The following is a 15455-nucleotide window of genomic DNA, read 5'->3' as shown; positions in this document are numbered from 1 at the left end:
AGTATAGACTATTTTGAGTTTCTGATATTGGTACGGTTGCCATCAGTTAAATAGCACTACTATACCCTATCAGAAAACCATATCTACTCAGAATAGCCCATTTTGGTGTGCCAATGTGACTAGCTGAAAATGTCTTGAATTTCAATTGATAATCACGTGTTTTCAAAGATATTTTTGGTGTTTTGAAATACTTCCGACATCTCTGGACCTTTAACGAAGGAAATTAATGTATGATTTAGTACTGTTACTTTCTGCTCAAATATCTCGAGCTTCAGGGGACTCAAACTCTCAAATACGCCATTTTCCTAGTTAGTGATAATCCCTCCTTCTGTCAGCAACACAATTATTTGAATCACATCTAATACTAACTAAGTTTTGGAGGGAAAAACGCTTTATTTATTATTACAGTAACCACAAATGTTACATGCTTTAATAAAAACACAAGAAACTTGATACATTATAAATCAATAGGAATTCCCAGCGGAATCTGGCCAAACAATCATCATAAAAAATCTCGAGTTCTCACCGCCGTTGTTGAATAGTTATTTTGACATTATCACTTGATCGTATAGTATCGAAACCGCCTCGTATAGTACGATGGCTTTCATCTTCACTGAAAATGTAATATTAGGCTTTAAACATATCAAACTTGTACTTACCCGACATAAACCCTTTGCACATCTCTTCCTTTTTCCGTGAACTCTACACCATCTAAGACAATTCGATAATCGATTGATTCCGCGGTTATAACGCGCAATTCTTTCAATTTAGAGCATCCTCCAACCATCCAGTGCTTCAAGAATACATTCAAATCACGGCTGGTCAATTTTGATACTTCCAGCACTATATAATTGCAGTTCATCGTCAACAAATGTTCTTGTTTGATCCAGAAACTAATATAAATATAAAGACTATCGGTTCGGAAATTTGGAAGTTTAGCAGGACTATAGTGTTCCGATGGTCTCACATAAAGAACAAGAGCATGAGTATACTTGAAGTTTTCCAGAATAAAATCCAGATCATTATCGATTTGTGGTTCGAAATAACAATCCAGGCTTTGGATTGTCTCTTGAGAATTTTTAACCCATTTGGCCACCCGTCTATGATCATCTTCTTTCTGTTTCTCTCCAACCCTCACTTCATAAATATCCCGATTGAATATCTCTCTACCGTAATCCCCAATCGACGCGACTCCAATCATCCGATCCTCCCAATATGTGATTAGGTGTTCTCTCCCCATAATTCCTTGTTCTATTTTCACTGGAACTTTCTCAAAACTGCCAATTCTGACAGTTTCCAATATCTCATCCATCGGAAGCTTTCCTGTTTCTTCCAATCTCAACAGTGTATTTGTGTTGGATACCTCCAGACTCTCCAACCCTGGTCCAAACTCTAGCATTAGCCGAACATCTTTGGAAGGTCCGCTATATGAAACCGCAATGGTTTTCGATCTCAGAGAGCACAGTGAGAGAATTATTCTGGAAATAAGAGAAAGTTAGTAGGAGCACCTGACTAAGAGTTCACTTACATTCCCTGTGGTCCGAAATTGTCTAATACTTGTTTAAGAGGAATAAATGGAAGAGAGAATAAACGGAATGGGGTAGTCATTGGGGAAGACACTGAAGAATACTGAATGAATAAGTAGAAGAGATGACTGGCCAACAGACTGGGAGGGATCACCTACAGATAGGAATCTTGAAGTGCTAATAAGTATAGGTATGCCTTCTGTGTGTTTGGAAATGACTGACTGTGTACGGTTTTCACCGTGGTTTTTCATTAAATACATCTTGATACTGTTAAAAAATAAAGTTTCGACAAGGATTTTCAACAAAAAAAAATTTCGCGGGCTGGAACACGCAAACGCATAAAGTTGTGGGCGGAGCTTAAACTGCAAGCTTAAATAAGCGGCGCGGTACTAATTCCAGTTGTTTTTTTCCAAATTAAGAACCGCGCCGCTTGCAGTTTAAGCTCCGCCCACAACTTCATGCTCTTGAGTGTTCCAGCCCTCGAAATGTTTTTTGAAAATCCTTGTCGAAACTTTATTTTTTCGACAGTAAGTCAGTTAAGTCTTCAGACTTGCCTCTGTATATCATAGTTGTACGGAATGCCATTTTTCGAAAAACCGGAATCCGGAATCCGGAACCGGAATCAAGTTTTTCAAATACCGGAATCCGGAATCCGGAACCGGAATCAAAATTTTAATTTTCCGGAATCCGGAACCCGAACAGGAATGACGAAAAAACCCGGAATTCCGGAATTTCGGAATCCGGAATCCGGAATGATTCGATAAATTTGCAAGGCCAAGTCATTTTTTCGAGTGTTTTAATGACATATAAAGTTTAAAACTACTTTTAAGGTTCAAAACCGAAAAAGAAGTAATGCAGTTGTCTTTAAAACTCAAAAAAAATTTTAAAATTTAAACCTCAGAATTCCGGGAAAAAAAAATCAAAAAACCGGGATCCGGAATCCGGAATCGGAATGAAAATTTTCATTTTCCGGAATCCGGAACCGGAATGAAAGTTTTCATTTTCCGGAATCCGGAACCGGAACCGGAATGTCAAAAAAAAACCCGGAATTCCGGAATCCGGAATTTCCGGAATCCGGATTCCGGACAACTATGCTGTATATCGCGGTGTGAGCGTTTGACCTATGGACACGCGCGCACTCTCGTCGCTTTTACTGTCAATTTCTCGCAAAAAATGAGTTTTCTCATCAGTTTTGGGGGTAGAACCGGCAAGTGTGCCGTGTGATATTCCGTTCTTTTTGTTTCAGTTTTTCTCGTTATTAAACCAAAGTCATTTTGTGCTCTTTATATTGATTTTCAGCCGTTGGGCTTTCAATAAATAGATTTTTCATATAAAATCTGCGTTGCGCGTATGTGTTGCGTGTTGCGCGTTTCAGGTTTTTAGTTTGTATCAAAACTCGGTTTTGATATAATTTATAGCATTTTCTCGCTGTTTTTTGTTTTTGTGTGTTAAATTGTCGTTTCTCTTGCGTTTTTGTGTGTTCCCTCGTTTTTTTACTACTGGCCTGTCTTCTTTTGTTTGACCAACCAGTCATTTTTACATACACAATAGGCTGACACAGACCAATTAGCACTTCAAGATTCTTATCTGCAGGTCCCTCATTGGCCAGTCATCTCCTGTACCTATTCATTCAGTCTTCCTCAGTGTCTTACTCAATGACTACCCCATTCCGTCTATTCTCTCTTCCATTTGTTCCACTTAAACAAATTTTAGACCATTTTGGACCACAGGGAATGTAAGTGATCTCTTAGTATAATACCTGCAACTAACTTTCTCCACTTTCCAGAATAATTCTGTCTTTGTGCTCTCGGAGATCAAAAAGCATTGCGGTTTCCTATTCGGGTCCTTCCAAAGATGTCCAACTTCAGCTGACGTCAACCTATAGTAACATATATGCTCTAGCTAACGACTTTATTGATATTTGGAATGCAATAGATATTAAGGATTTCAAGGATATCGAATTGCCAACATTATCGAGCGGACAATTCCAAGGCGTTCAATATAAAATGCATGGAGATTGTCTAGTCACATTCTGGGAAGACAAGCTAACTGGATTGCTTGAAATTGGAAAATACGCTCGAGAAATATTCAATCGAGACATCTATCAAATATACGTTGGTGGTAAAGACGCGGACCGTTATAAGCGGTTGATTGAGTGGACTATGGACACACAAAAGTTCATTGAAGACTTCATATATATTGAAAATGAACAAACACTCGATAAAGATCTCGATTATATTCTGGAAAATGTTAAGTGCACACGCTATCTTTCACTTTCTGCAAAACCATCTGAAAACTATCGTCCTGCTAAACCGCCTGTCTTCAACCTTATTAAACTTCACATTCTGAATAGTTTCTGGATTAAGCCGGAAGTTTTATTGGGTATGAACTGCCAGATAATTAAATTAGAAGACTCTAAATTGACAAGCCAAGATTTCAATGTATTGCTGAAACACTGGTTGACTGGAGCCTGGTCCTATTTGAGCCTGATGGAGATTGATGTTGAGGAAGAGATCAATTATGAGACTGTATTTGACGGTATGGAGTTCATTGAACGAGGAGAAGATGTGGAAAGAGTTTTGAAAATCGAGTGAGTGTTGATTTGTCGTGGAGGCATTCCAAGCCATGTGTAATTTCAAAATGTTCTATTTTAGGGGAGAAGCCAATATTTATTCAATGATAGGAGGTGCCTATATCAAACGGCCAGGTGATAATATCACAGCGACTATCAACTACGATGAACCGAAACACTTTGGGATGATTGTTTGGCCGGAATAGGCTGGAAACACTGTCTCATATGTATTTAAAAATCTTTTATTAAAATCCAATCACTCGTCAAACGACCCATCGCTTGTATTATAAACTTTTCATGTTTTGTTTGTTAATAAATATTCATTCATAAATAAGGCATTAAATTCTGTAGTTGTGAATCTTTTAGTGTTAATCGGTCAAGATCTGTGTCCTGTGTATTTAAATGTGTCTGTCTAGTCAAATAAAAGAATAGAGGACTGAATATCTCATGGACTGCGTCTTCTACTCATGGATCATAACTAGGTTTCCAGATGACTAGACAATTTACCTTACCAATATCAGAATCTTAAAAAAGTCTAGACTGCGAAGACTACAGAGACAACCCACACACTTTTCAAAATAATTATATTCTTTATTCAGTTTATTAAAATAGACTGAGCGATTATCCGCAGATGGGAATCTTAAAATGCTAATAGGGCTGTGTTCTGTGTATTTAGAAATGACTGACAGGTCTGCCATCTCTTATTTGACCAGTCAGTCATTTTTACATACACAATAGGCGGACCCAGACCAATTAGCACTTCAAGATTCCAATCTGCACATCATTCCTCCCAGTCAGTCCTCTCTTCTACCTATTCATTCAGTCTTCCCCAATGACTACCTCATTCCGTCTATTCTCTCTTCCATTTATCCCTTTTAAACAAGTATTAGACCACTTTGGACCAGATGGAATGTAAGTGAACCCTTTCTAGGGAATGTTCCAGACGTAACTTGGCCTTTCAAATTGGCTCATATCCTATAAGGTACTTCTAAACACGCTGATTCCGAATATGTAATTCAATTTTGCAGAGCGCTTCACTGAACTGAGATATATACATTTTAAGTAATGGCTGAAAATCAATTTTAGACTCACATCAATTTTTCTAATTTTTTCTGTGTAATACGTGTGAATTTGAGAAATTGAAAACGCACATTAGGAACTTTTTCTAGAAAAAAATTTAATGACGACGGGTGCAAATGCCAAAAATAAAAGTGCGATTTTGCACTAGAAAAGACTTAAAATGCATATACCTCAGTTCAGTGAAGCGTTCTGCAAAATTGAATCACATATTCGGAATCAGCGTGTTCAGAAGTACCTTATAAGATATGAGCCAAGGCCAAGTCACGTCTGGAACATTCCCTAGTTAGTTTAATACCCCCACTACTAACTTTTTTCTATTTTTCAGAATTATCCTCTCTTTGTGCTCTCAAAAATCAAAAAGCATTGCGGTTTCCTATTCGGGTCCTTCGAAAAATGTACAACTTCAACTTAAATATTGTAACAGAATTGGCGCACTCGCTTACGGCTCTACTGATATTTTGAATGTTATTGATAATATGGATATCGAATTGCCAACATTATCGAACGGATACTTTCAATATGTTCGATTTATAATGCATGATGATTGTCTAGCCCTATTCTGCGAAGATATAGTAACTGGATTGATTGAAATAGGAAACCACGCTCGGGAAGTATTCAATCAAGATATCTATGAAATCACCATTTTAGGTAAAGCCGGGGATAATTATAAGCCGTTGATTGAGTGGACTGTGGAAACACATAATACGGTAGAAAACTTCCAATATATTGAACATGAAAAAACACGCGATGAGGATCTCGATTATATTCTCGAAAACGTAAAATGCGAGTATCTCTCACTTTCTGCGATACCCTCTGAAAACTATCGCCCTGCTAAACCAATTGTCTGCAGCTTTCATCATGTTAACATTTCTAATAGTTTCTGGATTAAGCCGGAGGATTTATTGGGTATAAACAGCCAGATAATTAAAATAGAAGACTCTAAATTGACAAGCCAAGGCTTCAATGTATTATTGAAACACTGGATGACTGGAGCCTGGTCTCATTTGAGCCTGTTAGAAATTGATGTTGAGGAAGATATCAATTATGAGACTGTATTTGACGGAGTGGAATTCATTGAACAAGGACAGGATGTGGAAAGAGTTTTGAAAATCGAGTAAGTGTGAAGACATAATTTAACGTGTGTAATTTTGAAATCCAGACGGCTATGTAGCCGCTGGTACGTTAGAGATGAAATTCAAATGATTTAAAACGCTATTATTTCATGGCCGGGGTTGAACCAACTACCTGAAGTCAAAGTTGCTTAATTTGCCAGATCGGACAGTCCCCTTTATCCACGCGCCACTGAGAAGGTGTCACGAAGACGTAATTTTGAGAATTTTGAAAAAAGTAAAAGACTGGCATCATGCGGAGGAAATTTCTGATCTTTTGGTCCAAGTTCGAAAAAAATCGGTCCAGTAGGGAGGGCAGTAGGATCGGCGACACACAAACAAGCATACATCCGTTTGCGTTTGTTAATAGTAAAGATGCTCTTTTTCAGGGGACATGACACTAATTATTCGATGACAGGAGGTGCCGATATCAAACGACCAAGTGATAATATCACAGCGACTATCAACTACGATGAACCGAAACACTTTGTGATGATTGTTTGGGCGGAATATGCTGACTCATAAAAATCATTTATTAAAAATCCAAGCTCTCGTCAAACGGAGCATCGTTTGTATTATAACATTCGTTTGTTCATATAAATATAAATATGTCATCAAGTTTCGTATTTTTGTAATGTGAATGGTGTCGACTAGAAAATAAGTAAAAAAAAACAAATAACAAAAAAAAATCAATCCTCATTCTCCTCATCAGAATCATACACGACCGACACCACCAACGACTCCATCGCCCGTCCCAAGTCGTCGCACGCGTTCATCAGATTCTGCATTTGACCTACGCTGCTTCCACGCGGCACGTCATCTGAATCCTCGGCTGTTGTGTCAGTGGCGGGGTTAGGGTTACGGTCGATGGTGCCGAGAGAGCCGGAACGGGCTGCCGATAGAGCACGTTCTGGAGTCCATTGAGCATGCGAGCCGCGGAGTAGGGAGTTGGTGGAGAGGGGCGCTTGTTTTTGCTGAAAATTTGAAGTTTTTAGTAAAAAAAAAAGTTAAAAATACCCATACTTTGAGATCCCGTCCCATTCCTTCTTATTGTCCCACTTCAAAACTTTTAGCTAGTTTTGTAGATCAAATCTAGCTCTATAGTTTTGCTGTTAAAAATTTTTCGATAGCTCCGGACACTTTTGAGATACACACGCTCAAAGATAGGTATCTAAGACAGCGAGAGATGAAGAGAGGGGGAGACGCAGAGAAGCGAGACGCGCTCCTCTTTTCGCACGCTCTCTCGCCCCCCGCTGGGGTACCTAACTTTGACTACGTATATCTCAAAGGTGGGCGGAGCTATCAAAAAAGTTTCAACTGCAAAAATATAGAGCTAGATTTGATCTACACAGATATATAAAAAATTTCACGTTTGAAAAATTTATGAAAAAGTTACACTGGAAACCATTCTTGTCACCTTTAAAGATGCATATCTCAAAAGTGGGCGGATTTTTAACGCTAAAATGTGATGTTTACATCAAAATAACCGGAAAATTCCATTTCTGACGTTAAAAACTATTAAAAACCCATTTTCTGACTATTATCAAAAAAGTGACCGCATTGACTTCTTTGCGCTCTCTCACACTTTTAAAGGCGCATATCTCAAATGTGGGCGGAGCTAGAGAAAAACCGTCAACTACAAAAATGAAGAGCTAGTTTTGATCTACCAGAAGATGTTTATTATTTTGTGATATACAATTTTGTCATTGAGCAAAAAAAGGTTTTTTGAAAAAAAATTCCAAAATTTTTTTTGAAATTAAAATTTTTTTACTTACCGCATCAATAACCTTCTTCAATCTCTGCAACTGCATCTCCAGTTGCTCATTTTGTTGCTCCAATATTCTCGAGCGATGCTCCAATCGCTGTTTGTGTATACGGAGAGCCTTCGCCTCGTCCATCACCTGGAAATTTCAATTTTTAGTCATTTTTTCCCATTTTTTCACTATTTTATGCTCATTTTTTGCATTTTTTGCTCAAAAATTACTCACATCATTTTGACTCTGCGTACTTTTCAACGATACCACACTCCTTCCATTTCTCAGTGGCAACGTGCCGCCACGGCTCTCGCTTCGACGGTCAACTTGGCGTTTTGAGCTTCTGAAACAGAAATTTATTTCAAATTTTCAAATTTCCCGCCAAAAAGTTAAAAAAAATCCCAGGTTCTCCACAGAGCGCACTTGCATACCTATCAATTTCCATGGTACTCGCGGCGCCTCGTTTCCATTCCAACTCCTTCCGCAACTGCTTGTTCTCCACTTGTAGTCGGTGCAGCATCTGGTCCATTTCGTCGCGTTGCAGTTGTTCGACCTGGAAATTATAATTGGCGTGTGCGATTAGTGTAATTAGCTCAAAAATTCAAAAAAATCGACAATTTTGGGTCAAAAACTCCAAGAAGCAATTTTTCCAATTTTTTGATTTTTTTTGAAAATCGGTCAACTTTGAGAGTCCGTCAGTGGAACAGATTTTATTAGGTAATTTCAAAAATTATATATTCTGGTAGATCAAAACCTGGACTACACTTTTGTAGTTGACAGTTTTTCTCTAGCTCCGCCCACTTTCGAGATATGCGCCTTTAAAGTTTGAGTGGCTCCTGAGCGCGCGCACCCCCAGATGCAATGTTTAAAGACGCATATCTCAAAAGTGGGCGGAGCTATGAAAAAGTTGTCAACTACAAAGATGTAGTCCTGGTTTTGATCTACAAAAATAATTAGTGTTTTATTGAATTAGTTGCTACTTTACTGCAGGATATTGTGTCAAAATATTAGTTGGTTTTTGAAAAAATGCCTTAAAATTTTTTTTCAAAGTGTTATATCTCGAAGTTTTGAATAGTAAATGAACATTTTTCAATGATTAAATAAAAGTGCTTAAATTGATCTACAAAAATATAACTTTTGTGAAATTCGGTTTGACGGTAATTTTGAAGGTATTTCCAATTTTTGAAAAATCCAGTTTTTCTAAAATTTCTCTTTTTTTTCTCAAAATGCCGTTTTTTGAAAATTTCAAAATACATTCTAGTAAATCAAACCCAGCTCTACATTTTTGTAGTGGACAACTTTAAAATAGCTCCGCCCACTTTTGAGATATGCGCCTTTAAAGTTTATCATGCCATTTTTAACGCAAAACTGTGATTTTTACATCAAAATAACCGGAAAATTGCATTTCTAACGTTAAAAAATATTCATAACTTAATTTTCTATGTCAGAAACCACATTTTTAGCAAATTCCAAATTTGGCCTGAAAGGTCTTGGTCAAGGTGAACCACTTTGAGAATGCAAAAAAGTTTTTTTTGAATAAAAAAGTTTGTTTTTTCTATTTTTTTCCTATAAAAGCTTACCCAATGCCGTTTGCATTTACACTGTTGGCACTTGATATATCTATCCGTCAGATCGTCGCCATCCTCCGACTTTTTTCCAGATATTTTCAGAAGTTTTAGTATACTGCACATAGAGGAAACAATAGAAAAAGGAATTCCAAATTCCAATAATCGGTTTGTAAACGATTCTTGTTTAGCAGGCAAGGGTGTTGGTCAAAAAGAAGAAAGAAAATGAAAAACGGTCCCCCCTCTCTCCATGTCTGCGTCTCTCTTATCTCTCCTTATCTCTCTCTCCTGACGGCTAACTGTCAGCAGGCGACGACGACGACAAATGAGAAATACAATAAGAGAGAGAGAGTGTGTGTGACATGGAGAGACGCAGACAGACGACCTTTTAGATTCCAAGAAATGAAAGAAATATGTATGACTATGTATGATTGGAATCGAAACGATCATGTCGAAAAATGAAAAATTGGAAAAATCGGCCAACTTTGACCTTGTGTAACTCATTAATACATTTTCGAAATGATGAAATGCTATATGTTCTTGTAGATCAAAACCAGGGCTACATTTTAGTAGTTAACCACTTTTTTCTAGCTCCGCCCACTTTTGAGATATGCGCCTTTAAAGACAGTCACTTTTGAGCCAAGGTCCGGCGAGTGCTCATCTTCAAAAGCGTATATCTCAAAAGTGGGTGGAGCTAGAAAAAAGTTATGAACTACAAAAATGTAGCCCTATTTTTGATCTACAAAATAAAACAAACTAAAAACAGAAAAAATAAAAAATTCACAAAAATTGACCCCACGAGGGATCCAACCCTGCTATCCATTCTCATAGTGATGCACCTTGACCAAGGCCGAATTTTTGCTTAAAATGTGGTTTCCGACACCTCAATTTTCACATTTTTGCGTTGTTTTGACTATGAAAAACGTAGAAAACTGAATTTTCGAAAAAAAAAGACTTGCCACCGGGTGGACTTGAACCCTGGTACTTAAGTGGGGGACATGATCTGTCGAAAATCGCACTGAGCCATTTGGTCACTTTTTTGAAAATAGTCAGAAAATGGGTTTAGAATAGTTCTTAACGTCAGAAATAGCATTTTCAGGTTGTTTTAATGTAAAAATCACATTTTTGCGTTAAAAATGACATGAGAAACTTTAAAGGCGCATATCTCAAAAGTGGGCGGAGCTAGAGGAAAAAATCTACCTACAGGAGTTCTAGAAGTATGGTACTATGCCGTGACTAAAAAAAATTACTAACGATTAAATATTTCTATTTAAATTTTAAAAAAACTGTCAAAAGTCCAGTTTCAATATTTTAGTTTTTGAGAAAATTGACTAACTTTGGAATCATATACCAGTCTTTTCTCTTGTCCAATCTCAAAACTGTTTACATATTATTGTAGATCAAAACTAGAGCTTCTTTTTTGTAGTTGACTGTTTTCCACTAGCTCCGCCCACTTTTAAGATATGCGCCTTTAAAGATAGCATCGGGGATGCGCGCGCACAGGAGCTTTTCTGACTTTAAAGACGCATATCTCAAAAGTGGACGGAGCTATCAAAAAATTGTCAACTAAAAAAATGTAGTCCTGGTTTTGAACTACAAGAATATATTTGAAAAATTTGAAATTTTTCAATTTGGGCATTAGTGACGGGCTCTCAAACTCGGTAAGTGGGACAACAGGTAGCAATGGGTGTGGGATCTCAGCATTTTTCGATTTTTCAGTTAAAAATTAAATTTGTACATCAAATCCAGTCATACCTGATTAATAATCTGCAATGGTGACTGCACTGGCTCCATATGCTCCGCCCCTCCACCGTGCTCCGCCGACAACTTTGCAAGATGGGCGGTCATCTGAGCGGTGTCCGCATTCATTTGCTCAGTGGACTGATTGGTGACTTTGGCCGGGGGACACGTAAGGGGAATTCCTTCTTCGGCGACCTACAAACTTAGACGGTCATGGGCTACTGTAGTCAGAATAATAACTCTCACGTCAATCGGCAAGTATCCCTTTTGTCGTTTCGACGCTCTCAATTTATTCCTCAACATTTTCGCGAAATCCCTCGCGTCATCTGACGACGTGGTCTTCTCACAGTACTCCTGCATCGGATGATTCATTTTGTGATTTTTCGCCGTTCGCTGACTGAAGAAACAATTTTGGCAGAGGTCGCAGTTGAAACATGTTAGACAGCGATAGCGGATGCCGATGATTGGGAACATTTTGCACACGTTGCATTTGGACTGAAAATTCGTAAAGGTTTAATGAGAAGGAGTGTTTAAAAGTGACATGAGCTTGTAGATCAAAACCAGGGCTACATTTTTGTAGTTGACAGTTTTCAGATAGCTCCGCCCACTTTTGAGATATGCGCTTTTGAAGATGCCTGCGATGCTAAATTTGGATGTGGTGCCTGCAGCGCAAAAATCGGCTGGGGCGCCTGCAGCACTAGAATCGTTATTTAAGATTGTTTGGGGCGCCTGCGGCGCGAAAATGGTTGCATTGAGGCAGGGTTCTTGTTGAAACAGCTATCTTTAAAGGCGCATATCTCAAAAGTGGGCGGAGCTATGAAAAAGTTGTCAACTACAAAAATGGAGCCCTGGTTTTGATCAACAAGAATATATACTTTTCGAAAAAATTTAGAAATTTAGTTAATGTTTGACAGCTAGACGACATGTTAAAATTGGTCAGTTTTTAAAAAAATTGAAAAAAAATTTCAAACTTTTGGAGTATTTTTTCAAAATGTGATATCTCAAAGACTGGAACAGTTAGAAAGCAGTCGTCAACTACAAAAATGAAGATCTAGATTTGATCTACCAAAATATTTTTTATAATTGGTTGTAATCGAACAGCAGGATAGCATGTCTAAGAGGATAAATTTTTGAAAAAATTTCAAAAAAATTGTTTTTTCTAACTTTTAAATTTTTCTTCAAAATTGAGACGTTTTGATGAAATTTCTCAGCCATTCTTATTTTCAACAAAACTACAGCGAATACCATTCAAAACTCAAAAAAAACTACGAAAACATTTAAAATTGAAATGTTAAAAATGTTTGAAATTTATTTGAAAATTGTCAAAATTTCAGAACGTGTTACTGAATCCCAAATCAATTGATTTTTGAATTTTTTTAAATATATTCTGATAGATCAAAAACAAATCTTCATTTTTGTAGTTGACAACTTTTTCATAGCTCCGCCCACTTTTGAGATATGTGCCTTTAAAGATAACGAAGGTTTTTGAGTTTTTCAATCTTTAAAGGCGCATATCTCAAAAGTGGGCGGAGTTAGGGGAAAACCGTCAACTGCAAAAATGTAGCTCCTGATTTGATCTACCATTATAAAGTATAAGATTTCAACAGTATCCCACTCACCGCATGCTTTGTGTTTTCAGAAATAACTAGACGATGCATAACAGCTAACCAGACTATTGATTGGGGTTCCTGCAAAATACCATAAGATTAAAAAATTTTGAAATTTCTTTTGATCTACCTTCTTAACCCAATCGATAAACGCTCCTTCGGAAATCGTCGGCGCGAGACGGACGGTTTCGAAGCAAGAGCGGACGGATGGCTCGACGTTGGTGCCTCCGAATGCGGCGGACTCACCGACGAGCCGCGGAATCTGGGATTTTCAGAAAAATTCAGAATTTTTCAGAATTCTAAATATCTTACGTGAATAAGATCATAGAGGAGTAGGGCGATTTGTTTTTGTGTGGCGTGACCGTCTTGGGAGACAAGTTTGAACAGGTATCGGTACTTTTCCTCGATTGGAATGTTCGAGAAGACGATCATGGCGATTTTGAACGAGAGGACACGCATTATTCCGTCACGGGATCTGAAAACATTGGGTGTCAGCTGGGGTACCTGCGGCGCTAAAATCGGCTGGGGTGCCTGCGGCGCTAAAATCGGCTGGGGTGCCTGCGGCGCTAAAATCGGCTGGGGAGCCTGCGGCGCTAAAATCGGCTGGGGAGCCTGCGGCGCTAAAATCGTCTGGGGCCTGATGTGCTGAAATTGGCTGGGGTGCCTGCGAGGCTAAAAGCGGCTGGGGTGCCTGCGGCGCTGAAATCGACTGGGGTGCCTGCGGCGCTACAATCGCCTGGGGCCTGATGCGCTGAAATTGGCTGGGGTGCCTGCGGCGCTAAAATCGGCTGGGGTGCCTGCGGCGCTAGAATCGGCTGGGGTGCCTGCGGCGCTAAAATCGGCTGGGGTGCCTGCGGCGCTAAAATCGGCTGGGGTGCCTGCGGCGCTAAAATCGGCTGGGGAGCCTGCGGCGCTAAAATCGGCTGGGGTGCCTGCGGCGCTAAAATCGGCAAGGAAAATATATCGGCTATCCACGAGGAGTACACGACTTTTCATTGTTTTTTTTTGAAAATTCAGAACTATCTTTGGATTCAGCACGTTTGGAAGTACCTATACACAATTTTCCAAAAATTCCAAATTCTTAGAAAAAAGTTGGCCGTGTACTCCTCGTGGACAAGTCTCGTCAACTTGTCCACGAGGAGTACACGGCTAACTTTTTTCTAAAAACTTAAAATTTTGTGAAAATTTGTGTATGGACACAATGAAACATGATAATTTCAAAAATCACATAAAATTTTGCAAAAAACCAGCGACAAACGGTGTACTCCTCGTGTACAAGTCTCGCCAACTTGTCCACGAGGAGTACACGAGCAACTTTTTTCTAAGAATTTGAAATTTCTTGAAAATTTGTGTGTAGGTACTTCCTGATCAAAAAAAACGTATTAAATTTTAGTCAAAACGCAATTAAAAGCCGTGTACTCCTCGTGGACCAAACGAAATTTTTTGAAACTTGTGTGCAAACTTTAAAAAACTTACTGATCAAACAGGTTCAATAAGAAATTAATAGCAATATCCACTGCCAGCGAGACACTTTGCACTTGATTCGGATATTTCGCGTGTAGTGCTTCGTACATTGGCAACAGTGCACACACCATACCCTCCAACCCGGGACACTCTTCGGCTGAAAGTCCTTTCAGTCGGACGAACGCTTTTTCGAGAAGCGGCAAGTCGACGAGATCCAGACACAGACGTTTTTGAAGGGCGCGTAGTTTCATGGCGGTACGGTAGGCGAGAAATTTGACACGATTGAATTGCGAGAGCTCTTTCACGATTTCCACCCACACCGGGTGCTCCCATTGCGTTTTTTCGGTGGTTTGTCTGGAAAATTTGAATTTGGGATTACTGTAGTTTTAGGAGGGTTACTATAGCTGGAAAAATTGTTTGGGGTGCCTGCGGCGCTAGAATCGGCTGGGGTGCCTGCGGCGCTAGAATCGTCTGGCGTGCCTGCGGCGCTAGAATCGGCTGGGGTGCCTGCGGCGCTAGAATCGTCTGGGGTGCCTGCGGCGCTGAAATTGGCTGGGGCGCCTTCGGCGCAAAATTTCGGAGTTAATGTTGAAAAAGAAAACTTTTCCAGAAAAAGATTTCCAAATTCCGAATTCCGAAATTTCCTAAATTTTCAGTACCGTACATCCCTGACTGCGCCTTTAAATCTGGGGTACTGTACTTCTAGAAGGTATACTGTAGCTAGGGAGAGGAATTTCATTTGAAAACTTGAAAATTTCTATTTAGAACCCAAAAAGACTATGAATTTTCAAAAAAAAGTTTTTTTGGTTTTTTTGAAAATTGACATGTTTGAGATCCTGTCACTGGGCCCCAATGTAGTCAATTCTTGAATTTTTTTAATATATTCTGGTAGATCGAATCTGGATCTTCATTTTTGCAGTTGCCACTTTTCCCTTAGCTCCGCCCACTTTTGAGATATGCGCCTTTAAAAATAGCAACCTTAAAATGCGGGAAAAGAAGCACCCTATCTTTAAAGGTGCATATCTCAAAAGTGGGCGG

At 39.0% G+C, this 15455-nt stretch overlaps 1 protein-coding gene across 1 annotated transcript in view; it reads right to left on the bottom strand.

The window, feature by feature from the left end:
* Positions 1–6976: 6976 nt before the first annotated feature.
* The window catches only part of GCK72_003295 (uncharacterized protein), a gene marked incomplete at both ends in the record, with an annotated part of 46494 nt that continues 38015 nt past the window's right edge, over positions 6977–15455 (bottom strand). The window contains 10 exons of the mRNA XM_053723951.1: positions 6977–7261; positions 8063–8188; positions 8276–8384; positions 8473–8594; positions 11362–11541; positions 11593–11841; positions 12966–13034; positions 13084–13215; positions 13266–13428; positions 14430–14771. Coding sequence (XP_053592596.1) covers positions 6977–7261; positions 8063–8188; positions 8276–8384; positions 8473–8594; positions 11362–11541; positions 11593–11841; positions 12966–13034; positions 13084–13215; positions 13266–13428; positions 14430–14771 — 1777 coding nt within the window. The remainder of the gene's footprint in view (positions 7262–8062; positions 8189–8275; positions 8385–8472; positions 8595–11361; positions 11542–11592; positions 11842–12965; positions 13035–13083; positions 13216–13265; positions 13429–14429; positions 14772–15455) is intronic.

This window comes from Caenorhabditis remanei, chromosome I (assembly GCF_010183535.1).
Source record: "Caenorhabditis remanei strain PX506 chromosome I, whole genome shotgun sequence".
Lineage (NCBI taxonomy): Eukaryota > Metazoa > Nematoda > Chromadorea > Rhabditida > Rhabditidae > Caenorhabditis > Caenorhabditis remanei.
This window is presented reverse-complemented; position numbering and strand designations above follow the sequence as displayed.